The sequence below is a fragment of the Pollicipes pollicipes genome, unplaced genomic scaffold, assembly GCF_011947565.3.
Source record: "Pollicipes pollicipes isolate AB1234 unplaced genomic scaffold, Ppol_2.1 Scaffold_7228;HRSCAF=8575_pilon_pilon_pilon, whole genome shotgun sequence".
Classification (NCBI taxonomy): Eukaryota; Metazoa; Arthropoda; class Thecostraca; order Pollicipedomorpha; family Pollicipedidae; genus Pollicipes; species Pollicipes pollicipes.
In genome coordinates this window covers 296,142-318,167 of record NW_023597032.1, presented here as the reverse complement: position 1 = coordinate 318,167, position 22,026 = coordinate 296,142, and the positions used below count along the sequence as shown (strand labels likewise).

The following is a 22,026-nucleotide window of genomic DNA, read 5'->3' as shown; positions in this document are numbered from 1 at the left end:
TCCGCTGCTGGCAAATTGTGCCCACGTCAAGCCCCGTGTGGAATAGCCGGCTGGGTCAGTCAATCCCTATCTGTTCGACTGTTCACGCCTAGGTGCGGTGCGCGCGTACTGAAGTCATCCAGGGCCCACACTGGGCCGCAGTATGTGTACAGAGCACAGGCTAGGTGAGCACCAAAACATCAGGGATGAGAACTGTGAATGACAGCGACTCATTGATGAGGCGCTCTCCAGGTCGTGCTCATGGGACTGCTTCAGCTCCGCCTCACAAAACGGCACGTTGGCAAGCGAGTGCATTCGGCAGGGACCGCCAGGTCAATCGTCCCTCTCAGTCTAGGAGACGGGCGCCGCCCCTCTGTGGCGACAAGACACTTCGACAGCCTCAGCCGGTGCTTTTTTCAAAGTCCAGCGCCGAGCGCTGACCTTACTGGAGCGTCAGAAGCGCGCGGTGGCCACCGAGACGGCCGCGCATCGGCGCGCTCGCCGCTCGCCGGGCGTGGAACATTTCCAGAACTGGGTAACGCCGCTGAGCGCAGCCATCTGGCACGGCCAGCCCACTTCCCGGCGCGGTGGCGGCCGGCGTCCGGCCCGGCCGCCGGGAAGCGGAGCGCGCCGAGCCGCGGCGGAGAGCTGTTTCATCTGGAGCGTGGGTGTGGCCGCCGTTGGTTGTGACGGCTCTGCGCTGGCTGAGCGCGAGCCTTAGTGTCGCTCAGGTTTGGGTCGGTAGGCCGACGGCTTCAGCGGCGCTCCAAGCTCGGCTCTGAGCTGGACGTCTCTGCGCCAGCCGAGCCGGCCTACCGCCGCGCCAGCTAATGGCTCGTGGCATGATATATCCCCCGTGTAATTGAAATAGTCACGCGTGCGCGGACACAACGCCGTCGGTTCGTTTGGCGTCCGCAGTAAATCCACACGGCTGGCGGGCTCCCGCACAAAAACGCCGGCGGCCGGGCGGCGCGCAGCCCGATCGCTGGCCGCAGCTGTGTGAGCGATGGTCCATTTACCTACCTGGTGGAGCGGCCTCCAGCGCCGACCACTCGGCAGGGGGGCGGCGAGACGCGGCGGGACGCGCCACCCAAAGGCCCGCCACAATGCCTGCTCTCATGCATTCGGCGGCGACGCCGCGTCTGCCGGAGAGGAAGGGCTCACCGTGTCCGATTTCAAGCGGCATTCTCATCAAGGGCTCGCATACGATGAATTTGTGACAATGATTTGCCGACCCAGCGGTCGTAACGCCCGGGCTTAACACTTCATAAGGGACGCGGCAAAAACAACCCAGCGAAGCTTTACACAACAGCCGACCCCAAACACCTCGCACAAAGGGGTTGTGCGATGAGATATACATCACGGTCCGCCGCCTGCCCCCATCAATCCCGTCGACAGGTGGAATGCGCGTACTCACGCATTACCGTCACCGCACGCCCGGCGTGGTTACGCGCAAAAAGCCCTCGCCGCCTCGCCGCCGGAAGACAAAGGCGGCGCGCCGGAGAACTAGTCGGCCGTGGGGGCTCGACGCGCCTAACGGGCCGTGATCTTTGCCGGTATTGTCCGAGGTCCGATACAAATCGGCCGGACGCACCGCCGTCGCGGTACAGACCGGCCGGACGCACCGCCGTCGCGGTACAGACCGGCCGGACGCACCACCGCCGCGGTACAGACCGGCCGGACGCACCACCGCCGCGGTACAGACCGGCCGGACGCACCAGACACCCGCCGCCGGGCTGGCCGTCCGTGATGGCGCTGCGCGCTCAAGACTCCAGCTCCCGGCGTGACAGCTGGGCTAAGACGGCTGGAGAGGTTCTCACTGCCGACCCAATTTAAAGGGCTGTGTCGCCGCCCCTTCACTCTGAGGTCGCGCTGTGTGGCACGAACACGACACGTCCGACTCCGCTGGGCCGCCTCCCGAGTTGGCCAAAGAGGCTCGCCAAACAGGACAGTTCACACCGTTTTTGAATCACGCGTTCCGTAACACATTCTGGGCGAGCGTCTCCACTTAAGGATAGCAAAGCGCATAGGCACTTTTCTTTTCCATCGCTTCCGTTTGTGTGAAGCAGACTCAGCTTCGGCAGCCTCAGCGGCGTCGCTTTGGACCTACGTTTGACCGCGCTGGACGGCGGACGTAGTTGAAGCTGCTCCGGCCCAACGTGTCGGGCCGGCGCCGAACTGACCGCACGGCCCGGCGTCCCCCTGTCAGCCATTGGGAAAACTCTCACCTGGGTGCGACTAATCTGTACCGGTCCTCCATCGGCGCCAGTCAACGACCACATTCCCACATTGTGTCAAGACGGGGGGCCATCCAATCTGCGCGCGATGAGGTGCACTCACGGCAGGGACGTGTGTCGCCCGCACTGATCACGGCAGGGACGTGTGACGCCTATACTGGTCACGGTACTCCTCTCATCGAGCTGCCATCCCGCCCCGACCGGAAACGAGAGCGACATTCGTTTGTCGGAGGATGACAAAAAAAGCGCGAAGGGCCGCCATTTGTCCCCACCTGCTCAGCAATCGAGATGAGCTGATTGCCTTGTGGCCATGCCTAACGAACCGCTTCCGTTGGTTCCAGGTGATCGAAGATGGCGCGCCCGGGGTCCGAGGGCTGGAGATTCGTGGACATCGCGGTTACGATCGCACTCGTCGCAGCCACACTCTCAGCGTGCGATGGTATGTACTGTGTTTCACACACTCCGCGTGAAGTAGTACGTGTCTTGCGGCTGAATACTATTATCTACGCTACGGATCTGGGTTCACACATTGTGCGCGGTAGAAGGCTATCACTCGCGTACCGCACTCCGAATATGACAGCTTTAAATGCCAGAAGTATTGCACACTCAGCTGCTGGTGCACTTGGCTCAGGGACCACTTCGCGACGTAGTTTTGCAAAACCAGCAGCATCATGTGAAAAAGGATGACGCAAGTAACCAATGACACCACATTCCTTGACCAGTTTGTAAATTCTTGCAACACCCAACCCCACACCATAATATACTACGGTATTTGATGTCAAATGTTTAGGGCGATCAACCTAGCCGTTCAAATTCCCTGTGCATTCCTTTCACAAAGCTGTTCAGCGCGATTTTCTCACGCGATTGTAACAGAACCTGTTACAGGAAGCGGACCGCTAGCGTTGCATATGGCATGCGACTGGTCATCAGCTGACTAACATTATCGGTTCTGACAGCGGCCGTGGCGTTCGAGAAGCTGACAGATATGGACTACAGGGGCAACACCTACTACACCATCCGCAACTTGACCCTGTACGAGTGCCAGGGCTGGTGCAGGGAGGAGCCCGAGTGCCAGGCAGCCTCATTCAGGTGAGAGCTACGGCAGCGTCTCAGCCGGTGGGGAGAAGAGCCCGAGTTTAAAAACTCTAACTCTGATGAAGCAGATTACGTCTGAGAATGATCTCTCACTTACTAAAGACATCAGTATGTCGGCTTCGAAGCCACGCACGCATCGGTGGAAACTAGAGCTGTTGCTTCGCCAGCGATGTCCACCGCCGCCGCGGCGCCCGGCACAGGCAGCAGAACCCGCCTCATGCCGTCTCGAGCCGGCTGGCCAGCGGTCGGCACAGGGGGCCGTCGGGCGGGGGTGACCCGCGGAGGTCAGCCACCGGCCTCCGCACGAGCGGCCGCGCTCCCGGCACCAGCCGTCAAACCAGAACCGACGCGAAATGGCCGGCTCTTCCTGCCCCGATCGACCCGGGTGGTTGTCTTGAACGCGGCAGCGGCGTGGCCGTGTCGTAATGGGTGCACCCGGCGTTGCAGCTTCGTCACGAACCCACTGACGCCGGTGCAGGAGACGGTGTGCTTGCTGCAGAACGAGACGTCCGCCAACAACCCGTCGGCCCTGCCTAAGCCGGCCGTCAGCACCTACTACATGATCAAGCTCAGAATACGCTCCGGTGAGGCACTGACATTTAACACTTGGCTCATTTTCTACTGTCTGCAACTTTTTTGTGTCTGCTGTTCGACTCATCACGTGCCAAACGATTTGTATTTACCTCTTGCACGGGTTAGCCTCTTCTGCACAGGTTACATGCGCTTCCCTTGAGAAAATATCGACCAGCGCAACGTTTTGATAGGTGTGAATGAAAAACATTCAGGTAATGTCGCATAGATCATCACTTGACGCTCCAGGATCCAGGCCTGTTGAACGTCACTCCACCTGCTTCGTGAAATAACTAGTGCTGCTTTGAGACACACTCGGACTCGGGAAGGTCACTGACCAGCAACCTGCACTGCTGATTCAATTGCTCCAGTACCGTATCCCAACGGCGGCCACGCTGATTCCCGAGGGGTCCTGCTTTCTGCGAATCAGCGCATCATCCTTGCTAACTGTGCCCTAAGGCGCACCAATTATGCTCTGATCGGCCGCGTAAAGGGTCGCTCTCGGCTGTCACGTGATCGCCCGGGGTCATCGCTCGGGTCGTTCAGCGGTTCAGCACGCAGACCTGAGCTCGCTGAGCGCTCAGCCGACCCCATACCCCGGCCGAGCCCGGCTTGTCCCGGCCGCGGTGACTGACCGACGTCTGCGCTTAGCCCGCCGTCGGGCGCCGCCGTCAGCGCTCACGCCCGTCTGACGGCGCAGCACGCTCCATTTTCCGCGCTGCCGGCGGCGTGGACAGCCAGCGCGTCGTGACCGGCGCGCGGGTTCCATCCCAGCGCCGGCGACTGCACGACACTCATCCCCTGGGGCTGTTGACCTCGGGCCAATGGCACGCGGAGGCCAGCTCCAGCTGGCCGTCGTGCGCGTCCTCGTTAGGCGTCACAGTCGACGGCGCGCTTTTTATCTGATTCACGCGGCGCAGCTTCGCGCTCGGCGAACTGCGGTTCACCACGCAGCCACGATTCTGCTCGCGCCCGGCTAGCAGGACGTTGTATCTGACAGCTCGAGGGCTCCGGCCCGCGAGCGGCTGGACGCCTGCCCGCCAGCCGCCAATCGCGGCGATATTATGCCGCGCGCGGCGCGCGGTCGTTTAACGGTGCCGGGCGGCGGCGGGCGCCGTGCTGTCGTTCGCCGTACTTCGTCACGGTCTGCCGGTCTCGGCCGGACCCGGCTCCGGCTCCGGCCCTAGCCCCGGCCCCGGCCAGCGTGGCCGCCTCCGGGAACGGCGGCCATCTGCTGGAGCCGCGCCGGTCGGTCCATAACTTCCAGCGGCCTCAGGGCGGACCATTGTTGGCCAGTCGGCGCAGGTGAAGGCTGGGAGCCCAGGCCGACCCCTTCGCCGCCGGTCAGCGCGGGTGGAGGCTGGGAGCCCAGCCCTACCCCTCCGCCGCCGGTCGGCGTGCGGTTGAGGTGATGCCCGGCTACGGAAGACACGCTGTGCGGACGTTGGCCACTGACAAGGTCGCATGCTGCGTCTCCTTCAGAGAGCGTCCAAACATGTACATTGGGTCTTCTTCAGAGGCAAACCAAACATGTACACCAGATATATCAGCCATCATCAGTCAGTCACACACATCAAAATCTCGCTTGTAGCACCTGCACGTTATTAGCATGGCTTATCACTTACCGCCTTGTTAATTGTTTGGTAATGTGAAGTGTCACTTAAGAGATATTTGTCACCGGTGACAGCACAGATAATAGGCTGGGGATTTCCACAACCACCAGCTGGAGGCAGCACTGATTAATTGTCCGTGGCCATATACGCCATCATGGTGGTACAGCAGACTACATTCATCCAGTAGCCAAACAACGTTTCGCTGGTTCTGTTGTCTATGGACATGCGGCTCACAAATAGCCGAAGATTTCCGAAAAGCCCATGCCCTCAGTGTTTTGTCGCTGATTTGGGATAAAGCCTAAGATAAATGTCGTGTGCGGTCTTGTTTTCATGTTATGCATGACGTTTGAAAGGTTGGTGAGCTAGCGACCACAGTACGCGCGTGCGTAACTGACGCCTGCTCTATTGCTGTCTAAGGTCACTGGTATGCATACGTACGCACCTGTCTGTGGTAAGTCCCTCGTCGTCCGCTTTCCTCCCTCTCACCTCTCTCCACGCACGCACGGCTGGCTCCCTGGCGGTTCGTCCGTCACTGAACCGTTGAGCGGAAACATTTACGTGGCGCGTGCGCGCCGATTAGCCGTCGTCGCGCGCGTCCGGGCACCTGTCTTGTGCTGCGTCGCCGTCTCCCGCTGCGCTGTTGTGCGCCGCCTCGACCGTTGGGGTCACCGGCGCGTTCGCCGAGGTGTGACAGCCACCGGCGAAAAAAGGAGTGAGGGGGAGGGGATCGATGCAAGGACGGGGCGGCCGAGTGACCGCCTGGGAGGGAACTGTGGCCTGCGGTGATGCGGTGTCTTCAGAGGCGAGGCGGGCTCCGGAGGCCGCGCGAGCTGCCCTGAACACGCAGCGCGACACCGACAAAGCGCACGACGCACGACGCCGAACGGTTGAGGCCAGGATCGCCTACCCGTCGCAACATTTCCGGACTCGCCGTGATCTGACCGCTGAGTGTGAGCGACGGCTTCAATAACAGCCTGCTGTGCGTTGCAGACAACGTTTGCAACCGTCCTTGGACGTTCGAGCGTCTGCCCAAGAAGATGCTGCGCGGCCTGGATAATGCTCTCATGTTCACCTCGACCAAGGAGGCTTGCCTGGCCGCCTGTCTAAACGAGGTGAGCCTCCTGTCTGGCTGCGTGTCTGAAGAAGGTAAAGAGCCTGTCCGACACGCTGTTCGAATAAGTGGAGTCGCTGGAGTCGGTAAGTGAAGTCGCTGGAGTGGAGTGGAGCGGAGTACCGAAAATCTTTTAAAATATTCGGGGTGAAAATGCCATTTTGGGTATAATCTTTAAACTCAACGTCATTCACCTTAAGCCGGTTTTCTGAGATGCTCCAATCAAACCACACCCATTGTCGCCGGGAGACCGTCTATCTGGACGAGACCAGGTGACGTCCACCTAACCGTTGGAATAGGCTGACCATCGTCCCGAATTAACGGCGTGATCAAGCAACCGTGGAATTACTACTAGGCCTGTAGTGAGCCTGTCCCGTGGGACAATACTGTCCGTCTCCGGTTCGGAGTGATCCACCATGACTGGCCGCCTGGCGTACATAGTCTGGCGGCCGCAGTGTTTGTCCTCGCACAGGTTCATCGACCTTTCTGACGGTGACGCGTCCTACAGCTGCTTGGAATAAAAAACAGTTACTTCCTGTTAAAAATTGTTTTGCACCCCGGATTTGTGCCAACGTCTCATGACCCGTCCGGTACCTTAAAAGGCTTTCGAGTGACCCATAAAGCACAGAGATTCAACTGCCTGTGTTGATGAAAAGTCTAAGACGTCGCAATTACACTCACAATTAAAGCTGGTGGAACATTAGCAGCATTGGCTTGATTGGCATGCCCCTTTCTTTCTCAACTCTGTCAGCCAGAATGTTAATGGTTCCCACCCTGCCACGCCGTTGTCGCAGTGCTGTCCGCCCGAAACGAGCCGTCGCCTGCTGAAAAAGCCTCATTAGCCGGTTACGATAGGATTCAATTACGGCGCGTAACCGGTCGCTGCGGCGATCTCAGGCTCGGGCCACAGCGGCTGCGCTACCGCCACTTAGCTGCCCCGGAGCCGGGCCGTGACCCAGACCGGCCAAACGGACCGCGTACCGGGCGGGGCGTGCGAACGTCACCTAGCGGCGCGGTGATGTCTCGGACCGCGCGCGCAGCGGGATGGTAACGAGTCACTCGGCTCCCGTTAATCACGTGTTGTGTTCGCACCTGCCAGGGGATCCCATTGACTTGGTAGCGGGATCAGCTCTACAGCGGCGGCATGTGGCCACGGCCGTTTGTACACGTCAGCCCGACAAAGGAAACGCGCCGGCGAATTTACGAGCGTCATTATGGGTTCTTATGCTCTCGGTTTATTAAAATTTAGACGTGCTGCAATTTGTTAGCTTGCTGCGACCGCGTCGGGACAGCAGCCGCAATCCCGTGTTTCGGAAAATCCTAACTGAAGGAAGCATATGGCCCTCGTTAATCTTCGCCGTAAAGCACGGCAGAGGACGAGGAACAAACAAGATGTGGCCATGGTCTTACCTTGTCATAGCCCGCTACTCCTCGGACTCAACACAACGCGGGTGACGCCGCGGTGTCGATTTCAGCGCCGGTTCCCGTGCCGCTCGGCCGAGTACAGCTACATGACCCTCCAGTGCCACCTCTCCGAGCACGACCGGCGCTCCGTCGACGAGACCATCGAGATGGTGGACGCCGACCAGGTCGACTACTTCGAGAACCTCTGCCTCACCGGTGAGTGCCCGCTCGCTGGCGGGTGGCCGTCACCGCCAGCGCCGCCGAGTGGGAGGTGGACGTCGTTCGGGATAGACCTGACATTTGGAAGTCAGCCACTGGTGTCACGGAGCGCTGCACAGAGCTCGCACAAGGAATTAAGAGCGAAGGCAACCTCAAAGGCCCAGCTACCATCACGGTTTGCATCATCGTAGAGAGTACGGCAAGCACTACAGAGCTCTGAGCTAGCACTACAGAGTTCATCCTGAGCAAGGGTGGAGTCCCTTTAAGGTTCCGTTCCATGCGCTGGGCAAGCGCTCACGCCTAGCTGGATGCCAAGGCCCACTCAAAACCAAACAGCACCAATCGATCCGCCCTTTCTCAGTCACCACAACAGCCCATAGTCTCCGTAACGAGTCACGGCGCTGAACCCGATTCATTTGGGCTGACCCGCGCCCGACTGCGGGCACTCAGACCATCGTAAACACCAATTAACATTTCAAGCGCCTGTTTGTAGGCCCATGCAACGAAGATAAGGTTTCACTCCACCTTGTACCGTTTACGAGTGGCTTGATGTGAGACGAGATAAGCCCAGCCGACACAATCAGCGCGATGTTACCGCCCGGCATCAGCCAGCCATTGCCAGCGCCGCTCAGATCTGGCCCATCCCTACCGTCGCACCGGAACATCTCAGCCCATCTAGAAGAGCTCTCCGCAATTGCACAGTCCTAGTAAGGCTCGTCCGGCCGAAGAGCCCTCCACGGGTACGCCGTCCGTCGTTGCGGCGGAGGGCCGCGTCCACAGGCGGGCCACGTGCGACCGGCGTCACCAGCCGTTCCCCTCGCGCTCGGGGGCGCGGCGGCCGCCTTTCCGTACCCTGTCGCCGTGACGGCACAGCCGCCTATCCGCGCGGGGCCGTTACCCGTGTCCGCCGCCGCCCAGCCCGGCCCGTTACCACGGCTGAGGACACGTGCTGCACGGGCGCCGCTCGCGCTATGCATTCCCACGCAGAGTCCACAGATAAGGTCCAGCGCGTCCGAGGCGGGCGGCGGTAGCCCACGGTGGTGTGGTCGGACGGCCGAACGGCTCCCCAATGCAGCTTCACGTGTTGGCTGCGACTGTGGACGATGGCCACTTGAGGATCATTGGTGGGAAATGCATTTCAATGGCAGGAATGGCAATGCAGCATATCCTCCAGTTAAACTGACCGGGACCTGAACCAAATGTGGTAGATGGCGTAAATTGTCGTGTCAAATAGATACATTGCTAAATAAGGAATCTAAGACAGGCTTACATCACAGCATTGGCAGCATATCAATTTTCGCAGGCATCCCAGTGTCTGTTCATGGAATGTGGTTCCGGACTCGCTGAGCATTACGCGATTTTCGCCATTTTGTTTCGGCTCGCCCGGTCCGGGAGTTGCAGCCGCCCGTTCCGCGCGTTCCGGCCGTTCTGTCGGCGCCGTTGGGCCGCACCGGGGCGTCGTTTGTTGGAGGATGGCGACTGAGTGGCGCGCCAGGTGCGGCGATCCTACCGTTAAACGGTGAAGGGGCCGTCAACTGAGGCCAGATGGCGCCGAACAGCGGCGGCGGCGGCACGATCCGGTGACGGCGCAGTCTGCTGCTGAGTCACAGCAGTCTGCTGCTGAGTCACAGCAGTCTGCTGCGGGGTCACAGCAGTCTGCTGCTGAGTCACAGCAGTCTGATGCCGAGTCACAACGGTCTGCTTCGGGGTCAGAGCAGTCTGCTTCGGGGTCACAGCAGTCTGCTTCGAGGTCACACCTGTCTGCTACTAGGTCACAGCAGTCTGCTGCAGGGCCAGAGCACAGTCTGCTGCAGGATCAGAGCACAGTCCAAAAACGGCCATAGACACCACTGGGGTCGCTGAGGTCCGGGCGCCAATAACGTATGGGACGATTGGTCTGTTTTTGTGATTTGACCAATCAAGCACCACCAGAGGTGGTTATACCTCAGTACATTCGAATGCGTGGTTACACTCGTCAGTCTACAGCCAAAGATAGACACCTTTAGGTCACTGGATCTCTCCTCCACCTGAGAGGCGCAGGGGCTGTCTACACCGGTCACCTACTTCTTAGCTGTTTGAACGTGATCCTTCTCTTGGGTGGTCACTCTGTAACTCGCGATGCTATCTACCTGAAGCTAGTTCCTAGCTGTCGCACTGCGAGTATAATGAAGTTTTATGAGCATTTACCGACCCATTTGATTAACGGTGAATAGAACTGGTTGAGCTCATTTTGTGCCCAAAAGTTCAGCGATAAGAAAACCTGGTCAGCTCAGTACGAAACGGTACTGGACAAGCCACAAGAAGTACTACTGCGTACGCCAGGATGGACGATTTAGGCCGAGTTCTAAGAAATGCCGGCAGATGGCACCACACAGTCAGCCGGTAATCATCTTTGCGCCCTGCACGCAGGCTTTGAAAACCGGGCGCGTTGTGAGATTAAACCCATTCCGCCTTTGTCGCGTCACCTAACCGGTTCACGGCCCCGAACAATGGAGATGCCATTTTGTGAACGGTCGTTCCACTTGTGCGCTTTTGCCTCCTGAGTGGCCTGGCATGACCAACAGTTCCGTGACAAACTGCGTCCTCATCTGAGAGCACGGTGTCAAATGGGACGTCCATGCCAGAAAACAGAATTGGCCAGAAGTGATGTCCGGTCTTTTTGGCCACAGGCTCTGGGAACAGCCCCTGCCGAACATAGGTAATCGCGAAGACTCTGAACCCCCCGTCATCAAAAAGCAATTTTTGTCGGACGGAGAATCGTAGCCGTGACACCACGTAGCGTTTTGCAATGCCTTAACACGGCCGCCCCGGAATCAGCCTTGTTATTTCGACCCATCGTCAACTGACTGTCAGAGGTTGGCCACATAGGACCGTTGTCAGAGACTGGTCACGTAAGAGCGTTGTCGGAGACTGGTCATGTAGGAGCGTTGTGAGAGGCTGGTCACGTGGGAGCGTTGTCGGAGACTGGTCATGTGGGAGCGTTTCATGGGAGGAGAACCCGCATGGCGCTGCATATTGTTCATAATGACACTTCCACTGGAGCTACAGTACGCAACGTGCAAGTCACGATTCTATTGGAAGGACAACGCCAATTGGATGATGCAGCTTATCGTCCGCAATCCTAAAACAGTTGATAGCCATGCGCCATTGCTAGTCAAGGAAGCTGATATCACGCATGATTTTCGAGTCGAGATACTGCCATCGCAGCTTTAGCCAACCTATGATCGTTTTTGGATGCTGTCTCAGGATAAGCAAATGTAGCATACCTGAACGAATGTACCGTGCTTTAATAGCGTCGATTTGCTGTGAGAACGAAAACCTTGCGGTTTTGAATGCATGCTTCCCTGTCGTCGAGAGACCAGCAATTTTTAGTAGGAATGGAGGCCAGTAGCCAAACTAAGTGTCCCGTTCTTCCTCAAACCAAACTGAACTTGTTCCAGGTGACCAGGCGTGCAAGGGTGACCGGGAGTTCCCCACACCCGACATTGGCGTGCCGAACGATGTCATTAATCGCTACGTAGACACGCACTACTACGTCGACCTGGAGCTGATGGTAAGCCGGCGCTGACCGATCGGGCGATCTGCGTCTTAACGGAACGAGGGCACCCACTGGTTGCCATCTGTCGACAGACGCTTCGGCGCGGTCCACAGACCGCGGCAGCGCACGATTCTCTCACTGATGGCCCAGTCTGTCAAGGCCAGGATGCGCGCTGAGCGCCCATCAGAAGCGCAACGGCGCGCGCGACTCACCGTGGGGAGACGGGGCTGACCGGTCGCGTCGCCGCAGGCCAACAACATGGAAGCGTGCCGGCGCGCCTGCGAGATCGAGAACGAGATCATGTGCCGGTCGTTCCTGTACCGCGGCCCGCCGACCGGCACCACCTACAACTGCCAGCTGTTCCACCTGGACCACGTGACACTGCCGGAGGGCGCGCTGACTTTCCTCTCCAGCGAGCAGCCCCTGCTTGATGTGGGGCGCGAGCCGGGCGTCTATCATGAGAACGTCTGCAAAAGTGAGTGCGCCGTCGCCGGGCGACACACGCCGCCACAGTGGGAGCGGGTGGGCAAGTCACTGTAGCCAGAGACCACTCACAGGGTTGCCACTGTGGCACATCAGGGCGTCACTGTAGAGTTAAACAGGCTCTGCTCGATTGACGGTCTTGCAGGGGATGTGGCGAATGAAAATTAGCTTCATCGTAGAAGATGGCAGACTAACGGAGCACATAGTAGTACGGGGCTGTCTATAGAAAGCATGCAAACCTTCACTGTGGACCAACATTGATCCAGTACTCGTCCAGTCTACATCACCACACTCGCCCGCAAACGCCACCCATATGCTTAACGGCGCTCCCTTTTCCAGGCTGTGTTTGCTCTTGTGTGCTGACTTCTGACTGGACACGTGCGCCCGTGATCACTTACGACCGCTAACTGTCGTCCCGCGTTCTCTAACTCGAGCCGGGACGGGCCGTCCCACCCCTCACCCCCACCCCACCCCTCCGAGCCTGCTCCGGCCGACAGAGCGACTGTCTTGACACTGCTGTGCACACTCACAACATCACCCTGGAGACGTCACTGCTCAGAGACCGCAGCAGGCCGGTACTGGTGCCTTCACTGGCCAGACCGAGGCAATGCATGCGTCTGAGGCCGCAAGCGCGAGTGCTGTCTATCAAGGGTATAGTCTGGCATCCACGATGCTTTTCGTAAGGCCTCTGATCGGTCCGTGTGCAGACGGTTGCGGTATTCCGTTGGAGGACGAAGCATGCTCGATTTTGAATCGCCGTGGCAGGATAACATTCGTCTCCTCTGTGTTGTCTTTAACGGTAAAGAGGGCTCAGTTGCCTAAATGTCCGACATTGCTCGGCAATAGCTGCTTCTCCTCCAACGGCGCAACTGCCATACACTCACATCACATCGCTCACTGCTTAACTTGATGACGCAACCGTGTCCTTGTCCTGAAAAGCCACCAAGTCCTTCCAGTAATCAGCAAATCGAACTTAAGCATCCCCCATCTAATTGCTCTTATCGCGCACCCCAATCATCCAAACATATTGTACATTGCCTGCCTTTTACAAGTGTCCTGTACGCCAACCGGAATGGTGGCATTTATTGGGGAAGAAGCAACCACCTGGCAATGTTTGGCACCACGTGTCAAGTACCCATTATTCGTGCATTAAGAAATAAGTTATCAGTTGTGGTACTTTTTTCGCCAAGTGCTTCCCTTATCCCAAGTCCCAATATTGTCATCCTTTTTACCCATGACTGACGACGTTGTTGACTTTTTAGAGCCGACTGACAACATGATATGCCGCCAAGTAGTCACCAAGAACAAACGCTACATCACCCAAATAATGTGCTATGAGAAACCCAAAAGTAGGCAAACCGGAGTGTTTAGCTTCAGGGCAGGTAAATGCCAAGTCATTCGACGTCTGGCCGATTTGCTAACAAATCGCTCCCTCCTCATTTTCTTTCTCTTAATCATAACTAACGCATGGACAGACCGGCGCTGTCTGACAAGCTCCTGGACACGGCTGGGTCTTTTCTACATCTGAAAATTAGCCTAGTTGGTAGAGCAACGGCCGTCATGTTGCAACAGTCCCGAGCCTACCGTCCCGGTGCAGTCTGGTCACAAAACAGCGCCCGTAGTCTGACGCGACGACGCTGCCCGACCCGAGGCGCTCGATGATTTGGCCTTTAATGCCAGTGCTGGCCGGCGGAGCAGTCCGATGGCCGCCCTTCGGCTTGTGCCGCTTTTTCCCAAAACGCAAGCCATCTGGCTGCCTCCCCCTGACTACCCTGAAAAGAGGGCTGCCCCCAGCCTGGTGATCATCTGGCGCCTTTCATCGCACGACTGACCCGAGCCGCGACTCGAGACCGTACCACGTGACCTGGGGCGCACCTGCACGCACCGACGCATGGCTGGCACGTGACACCAAGCACCTTCTCTACACAGAGCCGTCGGGGCCTGCGGTGCTGCCTGGTCCGCCGCCGCCCACCGCCGCTCCCCTCGACGATACCCTAGTGGTCAGGCGGCCCAGTCCCGAACAGCTGGCACCCAGCACGGCAGTGGCCGGCACCCCCGGGCAAGGCGCCGACCCCACAGCCGGGGCTCCCCCACCCGCAGACATATCCGAGGATACCTTTAAACCCTTGCCGGATGGTGTTCCCTCACCAGATGCAATCCCTCCGTCAGATGAAACCCCTTCGTCTGGTGCAAGCCCATCATCGGGTGAATCTCCCTTGCCGGGTACAGTCCCTCCCTCGGATGAAGCTCTCTCGTCTGGTGCGACTCCATCATCGGGTGAATCTCCCTCGCCGGGCTCGATCCCTCCATCGAATGGATCGCCTTCGTCGGGTGCGAGCCCTCCATCGGATGAATCTCCTTCATTGGGTGGGATCCCTCAGTCGGATAAATCTCCCTTATCGGGTACGACCCCACCATCGGGTGAATCTCCTTCGCTGGGCGCGACCCCTCCATCGGATGAAACTCCTTCGTCTGGTGCGCCCCAATCATCGGGTGAATCTCATTTACCAGGTACAGTTCCTCCCTCGGATGAAACCCCTTTTCCTGGTGTGACTCCACCATCAGATGGATATCCATTGCCGATTGCGATCCCTCCATCGGATGAATCTCCCTCGTCGGTTGCGACCCCATCATCGGGCGAATCTCTTTCGCCGGGTGCGATCCCTCCATCGGGTGAATCACATTCGCCGAGTGCGATCCCTCCATCGGATGAAACTCTTTCGCCTAGTGCAACCCCATCATCGGGTGAATCTCCCTTGCCGGGTGCGATCCCTCCATCAGATGAATCACCTTCGTCGGGTGCGATCCCCCCATCGGATGAAACTCTTTTGCCCGGCGCAACCCCATCATCGGGTGAGTCTCCCTTGCCGGGTGCGATCCCTCCATCAGATGAATCACCTTCGTCGGGTGCGATCCCTCCATCGGAAGAATCCCCTTTATCCAGTGTTTTTACCCCATCGGATGAATCTCCTTTTTCGGTTGCGACCCCGTCATCGGGTGAATCTCCCTTGCCGGGTGCGATCCCTCCATCGGATGAATCACCTTCGCCGAGTGCGATCCCTCCATCGGATGAAACTCTTTCGCCCGGCGCAACCCCATCATCGGGTGATTCTCCCTTGCCGGGTGCGATCCCTCCATCGGATGAATCTCCCTCGTCGGTTGCGACCCCATCATCAGGCGAATCTCTTTCGCCGGGTGCGATCCCTCCATCAGATGAATCGCCTTCGTCGGGTGCGATCCTCCCATCGAATGAAACTCTTTTGCCCGGCGCAGCCCCATCATCGGGTGAATCTCCCTTGCCGGGTGCGATCTCTCCATCAGATGAATCACCTTCGTCGGGTGCGATCCCCCCATCGGATGAAACTCTTTTGCCCGGCGCAACCCCATCATCGGGTGATTCTCCCTTGCCGGGTGCGATCCCTCCATCAGATGAATCGCCTTCGTCGGGTGCGATCCCTCCATCGGAAGAATCTCCTTTATCCAGTGTTATTACCCCATCGGATGAATCTCCTTTTTCGGTTGCGACCCCGTCATCGGGCGAATCTCTTTCGCCGGGTGTGATCCCTCCATCGGATGAATCACCTTCGCCGAGTGCGATCCCTCCATCGGATGAAACTCTTTCACCCGGCGCAACCCCATCATCGGGTGAATCTCCCTTGCCGGGTGCGATCCCTCCATCGGATGAATCTCCCTCGTCGGTTGCGACCCCATCATCAGGCGAATCTCTTTCGCCGGGTGCGATCTCTCCATCAGATGAATCACCTTCGTCGGGTGCGATCCCTCCATCCGATGAGTCTTCTTTGCCCAGTGTGATTCCTCCATCGGATGAATCTCCTTTTTCGGTTGCGACTCCATCATCGGGTGAATCTCCCTCGCCGGATGCGATCCCTCCATCGGATGAATCTCCGTCGTCGGGTGCGACCCCTCCATCGGGAGAATCTCCCTTGCCGAGTACTATCCCTCCATTCGATGAATCACCTTCGTCGGGTGCGAGCCCTCCATCCGATGAATCTCCTTCGTCCAGTGTGATACCTCCAAAGGATGGATCTCCTTTTTCGGGTGCGACCCCATCATCGGGTGAATCTCCTCTGCCAGATGCGATCCCTCCATCGGATGAATCGCCTTTGTCGGGTGCGGTACATTCATCTGATGAAACTCATTCTTCTGGAACAGCCCCATCATCGGGTGAATCTCTCTCTCCGGGTACAATATCTCCCTCGGGTGAAACTCTTTCCCCTGGTGCGACCCCATCATCGAGTGAATCTCCCTTGCCGGGTGCGGTCCCTCCATCGGATGAACATCCTTCGTCGGGTGCGACCCCATCATCGGGTGAATCTCCCTCGCCAGTTGCGATCCCTCCATCGGGTAAGCCTCCTTCATCGGGTGTGATCCCTTCTTTGCTCGCGATCCTTTCGTCAGGGAAGATCCCTTCTTCGGGCGTTATCCCGTCATCGGGTGCCAGCCCTTCCCCTGGTGCCATTCCTTCCCCGGCTGCCATTCCTTCCCCGGCTGCCATTCCTTCCCCGGCTGCCATTCCTTCCCCGGCTGCCATTCCCTCCTCGGGTGCCATTCACTCGTCGGGTGCCATCCCCTCCTCGGGTGCCAGCCCTTCCTCGGGTGCCGTCCTCTTCTCGGGCACCACTCCCCCAGTGGTGTACCTCCCCCCGTCTCAAGTGCCTCCCACCGGCGAAAGTACTGTAGCAAAGAATCCGCCAGAGGCTGTCGGGCCTGACACCGGCGCAGACCGGCTAGGTAGGCCTCCATGTTAGGGTCTACGTGTCTCGGCAGGGTCGGCGGACGCTGAAGCTACCCCTCTTTCGAGGGTGCCCGGTGGCGGTCGCATGGGTGGAGGAAACGGTCGCATGTGAGCCCCGCGGAACCCCCGCCCACGCCTCCCTCTCGACCAATCACCGCCGGCGTCTGTCCCCGAGCCGTCCGCTGCAGACCGCGGACGAGTAGTCAGCCGGTGGCCAGCACATGGCACTGCTGCGGCTCGGGCCGGCTCCACGCCGTCAGGGCCGACAGACCCGCTGACTGGTCATGCGCGAGGCGTGGGAGGGTGGCGCCGGGTTGCCCCAGCTCGCGCGGCTGTGACTGACGCTTGGCTGACACGCCGCGCGCCGCCTGAGTGGACTGACGGCCGGTGACTGACACCTTATGTAACACGACGGGATCGTGTCAGGAGGTGTTCGAAAGCTTCGGCTACTAATTTCGTTGTCACGTTAATGCTTTTGAACATTGCTGTTTTTCCAGATAAGTGTTGGTGATTGTAAAAGCTATGCACTGATGGAGTACGTGTTTTCCTGTGACAAGCTTATACATCTCAGTGGAGGCCACGGAATCATGATTTACGTTGTAATCTACATGTGTTGTTTTTCAAACAAACAAATATGATGAGCCTACGCCAAAGTTGCCTTACTGTACTGCGGCTCTTGGTTACAACACCGAACACTACGGCGTTACCAAATGTTACGTAAATCCGCGCCAGCCGAGCCCTGGTGGTACTGTGGTATGATAGTGATACTTAGTCGCTGACCGTGCTGCGTGCCACGTACCAGGATCGCTGGACGGCAGCGCCCCACCGGCCGGCGGACCTGAGCCGGGAGCCGGCGAGCCCGGCCCCTCTGGCGTCGGCCCGACCTCGGCCGGAGACGCAGGTGAGTCTCTGGCCCTGACTCCGGGACAGCGACGCCGCCGGTAGCCGCTGGCTCAGCACATCTCTTGCGTCAGCGCCCCAGGAACCCTGTGCTCGTGGCATGCAGATGGTATAAAAATATGCACCCATAGTAGGTGACATACACCTTAGTTTGCTATTGGGTTTTAAAGCCGCCTGCGGTATGGTGTGAGCACTAGCAAAATACAGATGGTTTGGTCCGAGAGACGCAGCACGTTGTACATTTTAGTCATGTCTGCTTCTCCACACGGACATCATTCAGTGTATCGCAACTGTGGCAACGGCCACAGCACAGCACCGAATAGTAACCGATCTACCGTTTACTCAAGATAACCAGGTCTCACTGTAATCCTCTGGTGTTGACAGCTGGTGCGCACAGCCAAGCTTCTCACAGCTTGGGAAGGATTTTCACGTCAGCGTTTCTGCACACCGTTTCAGCTGGTGGAGAAAGCGACGGAGGGGGAACACAGGTGGTGACGATCCCCGACCTACCGACCGGTGGCAGCGGGGGCGCACCGGGCACACCGGGCGCAGGTGGCGCTGGTGACGGCTCGCCAGGTGGCTCTAGTGGCGGCAGTCCAGATGGCGGCAGCGGCGCTACTCCGGGTGCTGTCGACAACGGTACCCCGGGCAGTGCCAGCGGTGGTGGCGACTCCACCGGCGGCAACGGAATCGACCAGTCTGCTGGCGAGGGCAACGACGTCAACTGCGACTCGACCGGCACCTGTTACGATGGTAGGTCACGCCCGTCCAGATAGCATGCGCTGGGGGACGCGTTTTTTAAAATGGTAAAATCCTGTTCGACTGCGTTTGAGTGGAACCGACTCTAGAACACAAACACGCAGTATCGCATCGTACGCCTTGCACACGCGTGTGAAATAACCGAGCTGTAACAGGAGCGCGCACACACGTGCCAGCCCTGACCGGCTGACCCTCGTTTCCAGTGTCGGTGCAGTGCAAGGACACACGCATCGTGGTGTTGGTGGGCACCAACCGACCCTTCAACGGTCGCATCTACGCACTGGGCCGCTCGGAGACGTGCAACGTGGCAGTGGTGAACTCGGATAAGTTCCGACTGGACCTGAGCCTTTCCGGCCAGGACTGCAACACCCAGTCCATGGTGAGTGCATGCCTTGAGCGTGATCACGTCCTCTGCCGGATCACGGGCCGCGAGACGAGCATGAGTGTCGGAACCGTAGCGCGAAGTCGATCGTGAGAACCCGTACACGGCGTGTTGAAAGTGACGCGACGAAAGCTGACTGTGGCTACCGAGAGGCGAACTGGACCCACTGTCTGGCAGTAAACAAAAGCGATCCGCTGTCTGTGGGGCTTGTGCCCTGCGATCCATCGCGCCGATCATCCGACTCTAGGGACAGCGTCCGCCGACCGTGGCTGAGCTGTGACAGTGACGCTTCCCCGTGCCACACGCAGGGTACCGTGTACTCCAACACCGTGGTGGTCCAGCACCACTCGGTGGTCATGACCAAGACGGACAAGATCTACAAGGTGCGCTGCACGTACGACATGTCCTCCAGAAACATCACCTTCGGCATGATGCCCATCAGGTGAGGAGGCGGGAGGGCCGCCACACTGCCGCAGTCGCTTGGCGTTCGCTTGGGTTCAGTCTGCCGTAACCAGCTGATCCAGCGTTGGTGTCGACAGCACTCGACTTCGTTTCTCCATAGCGCGCCAGGCTCGTCGTGTACGATGGCCCGTCTCAGTGTGGACCAGAGTAATTAGCCGCGGTGCAGTCAGCTGACCATCTCACTGATGATATTTGGGTTAGGGGGAGGGTAGCGGAAGGGGTGTCGAGGCATCGGCTGCACTGGTCACTATTCGATACCGAGCGAGGAAGCTTAAGTCTCGCTGGGCTTAACCCGCGTGTGACCCTCCGCCTTGAAGCGGCTCGGCATGGACACGGATAGCGACGGGCTGAGACGAAACCTGCACATATCGCTCAAGCGAAGTGTCTAACCAGGGTCGATGTAGCGTGTTGCTCAATGTTATGGTGTTTAACAAGCGCACTGACAACTAGAGCAGCGCACCAAGTGACTGATCTGAAGGGCGTAGTCTAGACGCTATGGCGCGTGGGAGCTTAGCGCAGTTAGTCACGCGATTCTGACCCTTCCAGTCAAGCGGCGCAAGATCCCAACTCAGAGTTCTATGACCCTAACTTTGAGGCAGGCCCGATGGGACAGCTGTTGATACGGTAAGGCGCTCGCCTCACCCCGCCTGTCGAGCTCCCCACCCGGCTCACACGCACGGCGCTGGCTGGTGGAGAGAGGGGGACAGCAGCACGCGGGCTCGGGGGCGACGAGAGCACCCCTCCCGCCCACTAACGTTAACAGCCCCGGTGGCCGGCGGCCGGTGCGGCCTCTGCGGCGGCGGGTACTCCGAGCGCGTCGACTCGCAGCCGTGCGCCAGTCGAGTCGGCGCCGGGTCCGAGACTTGGCGGCTGTCTGGCGTCTCGCAGCCGTGCGCCAGTCGAGTCGACGCCGGGTCCGAGACTTGTCGGCTGTCTGGCGTCTCGCAGCCGTGCGCCAGTCGAATCGGCGCCGGGTCCGAGACTTGTCGGCTGTCTGGCGTCTCGCAGCCGTGCGCCAGTCGAGTCGGCGCCGGGTCCGAGACTTGGCGGCTGTCTGGCGTCTCGCAGCCGTGCGCCAGTCGAGTCGGCGCCGGGCACGAGACCTGTCGGCTGTCTGGCGTCTCGCAGCCGTGCGCCAGTCGAGTCGGCGCCGGGTCCGAGACTTGTCGGCTGTCTGGCGTCTCGCAGCCGTGCGCCAGTCGAGTCGGCGCCGGGCCCGAGACCTGTCGGCTGTCTGGCGTCTCGCAGCCGTGCGCCAGTCGAGTCGACACCGGGCCCGAGACCTGTCGGCTGTCTGGCGTCTCGCAGCCGTGCGCCAGTCGAGTCGGCGCCGGGCCCGAGACCTGTCGGCTGTCTGGCGCGCGGTCCGTGCGGTCGCAGAGAATGAGCTCCGAAGGGCCGGCCGCGTGCCGGGTTGAGCACACAGGGCCTCGGGATGGAACCGGGGCTGCGGTGCCTGTGTGTCCTTCCTCGTGTTTGCCTGCGGGTGTGCGCTACATGTTGCAAGTCCAACTAACTCATGATGGTATGCAACTGCTAAAGTGCACTAATACGCCCGCCATGTGTTAGCCTGAACGTGGAAGGCAACAGGGAACTACGGTGACCAGGAAATGTTATGTTTAAGGGACGTAACCAACTTATCTTATTACTGCGCTTTGTAAGCATGCTAAATATGAGGCATGCCATCATATGAAAAAGATACATGTTGTCTTCTGTCCACGCAAATGTATTGTTATATGTGTCACATGTCACAAATCAGTTTTGTGAAGCCCTGCTTCCGTCCGCTTTACTGCCTCCCTTGCGTCATGTACAGCGAAACACGGCAAAATCATTGCTAATGGCTACCACCCGGCTATTGTCATACTGGCGCACGAAACAGCCCTGTTTTCAAAGCCTGTGCAGCTTATCCAGGTACGAGATCGAAACGTATGTAGTAAAGCGTATTGTATTCAGCATTGTGAAAATATGAGGATGTTTGCCAAACACATAAATGGTGTTTTCCACACACAGCCCACAACACCGAGTATGTCGAGCTAACCACATTTTGTTTTCCATGCCACGTGCTGCCATGGCATTCGGCTCTTCATCTGCGAGCTCTTCCTATGCGAAAACATCTCTGATGGACATCAGCGAGCATGAGCACGTCTACTTCCTACGACGAGGACTGGTCTCTGCCGCAGGGATCCCGACATGATTTCCATCACCTCTGCCCCGGCTGCGCCGCCACCTAAGATCTCCATCTTGGACTCGTCCGGACGGGAGGTGGAGACCGTCCGCATCGGAGACAAGCTCACATTCCGCATCGAGATCCCCCCCAGCAGTGAGTGCATCGGCCCGTCACGTGGTGGCAATGCAGAAACGGACCCGGCAGAAGTCCCAGTCAGCAGTGCCCTGCCCATGACCCCATATTGGCACATTCACAAGGTGGAAGAACGCTACTTTGCACCACGACGTAACTACAAGCGCCGCCCGTGTGAAGTGTCCATCTGCAAACGCTATGCCGCCTGCTTTGAGTAAG

At 58.8% G+C, this 22,026-nt stretch overlaps 1 protein-coding gene across 1 annotated transcript in view; it reads left to right on the top strand.

The window, feature by feature from the left end:
- Positions 1-22,026, top strand: part of LOC119109039 (trynity) — a 34,916-nt gene that overhangs the window by 10,140 nt on the left and 2,750 nt on the right. Inside the window, exons 2-13 of the mRNA XM_037232579.1 lie at positions 2,558-2,655; positions 3,173-3,305; positions 3,759-3,895; positions 6,485-6,606; positions 8,081-8,225; positions 11,669-11,781; positions 12,016-12,284; positions 18,214-18,241; positions 18,616-18,658; positions 18,868-19,043; positions 19,355-19,488; positions 21,689-21,828. Coding sequence (XP_037088474.1) covers positions 2,568-2,655; positions 3,173-3,305; positions 3,759-3,895; positions 6,485-6,606; positions 8,081-8,225; positions 11,669-11,781; positions 12,016-12,284; positions 18,214-18,241; positions 18,616-18,658; positions 18,868-19,043; positions 19,355-19,488; positions 21,689-21,828 — 1,528 coding nt within the window. The 5' untranslated portion in view covers positions 2,558-2,567. The remainder of the gene's footprint in view (positions 1-2,557; positions 2,656-3,172; positions 3,306-3,758; positions 3,896-6,484; positions 6,607-8,080; positions 8,226-11,668; positions 11,782-12,015; positions 12,285-18,213; positions 18,242-18,615; positions 18,659-18,867; positions 19,044-19,354; positions 19,489-21,688; positions 21,829-22,026) is intronic.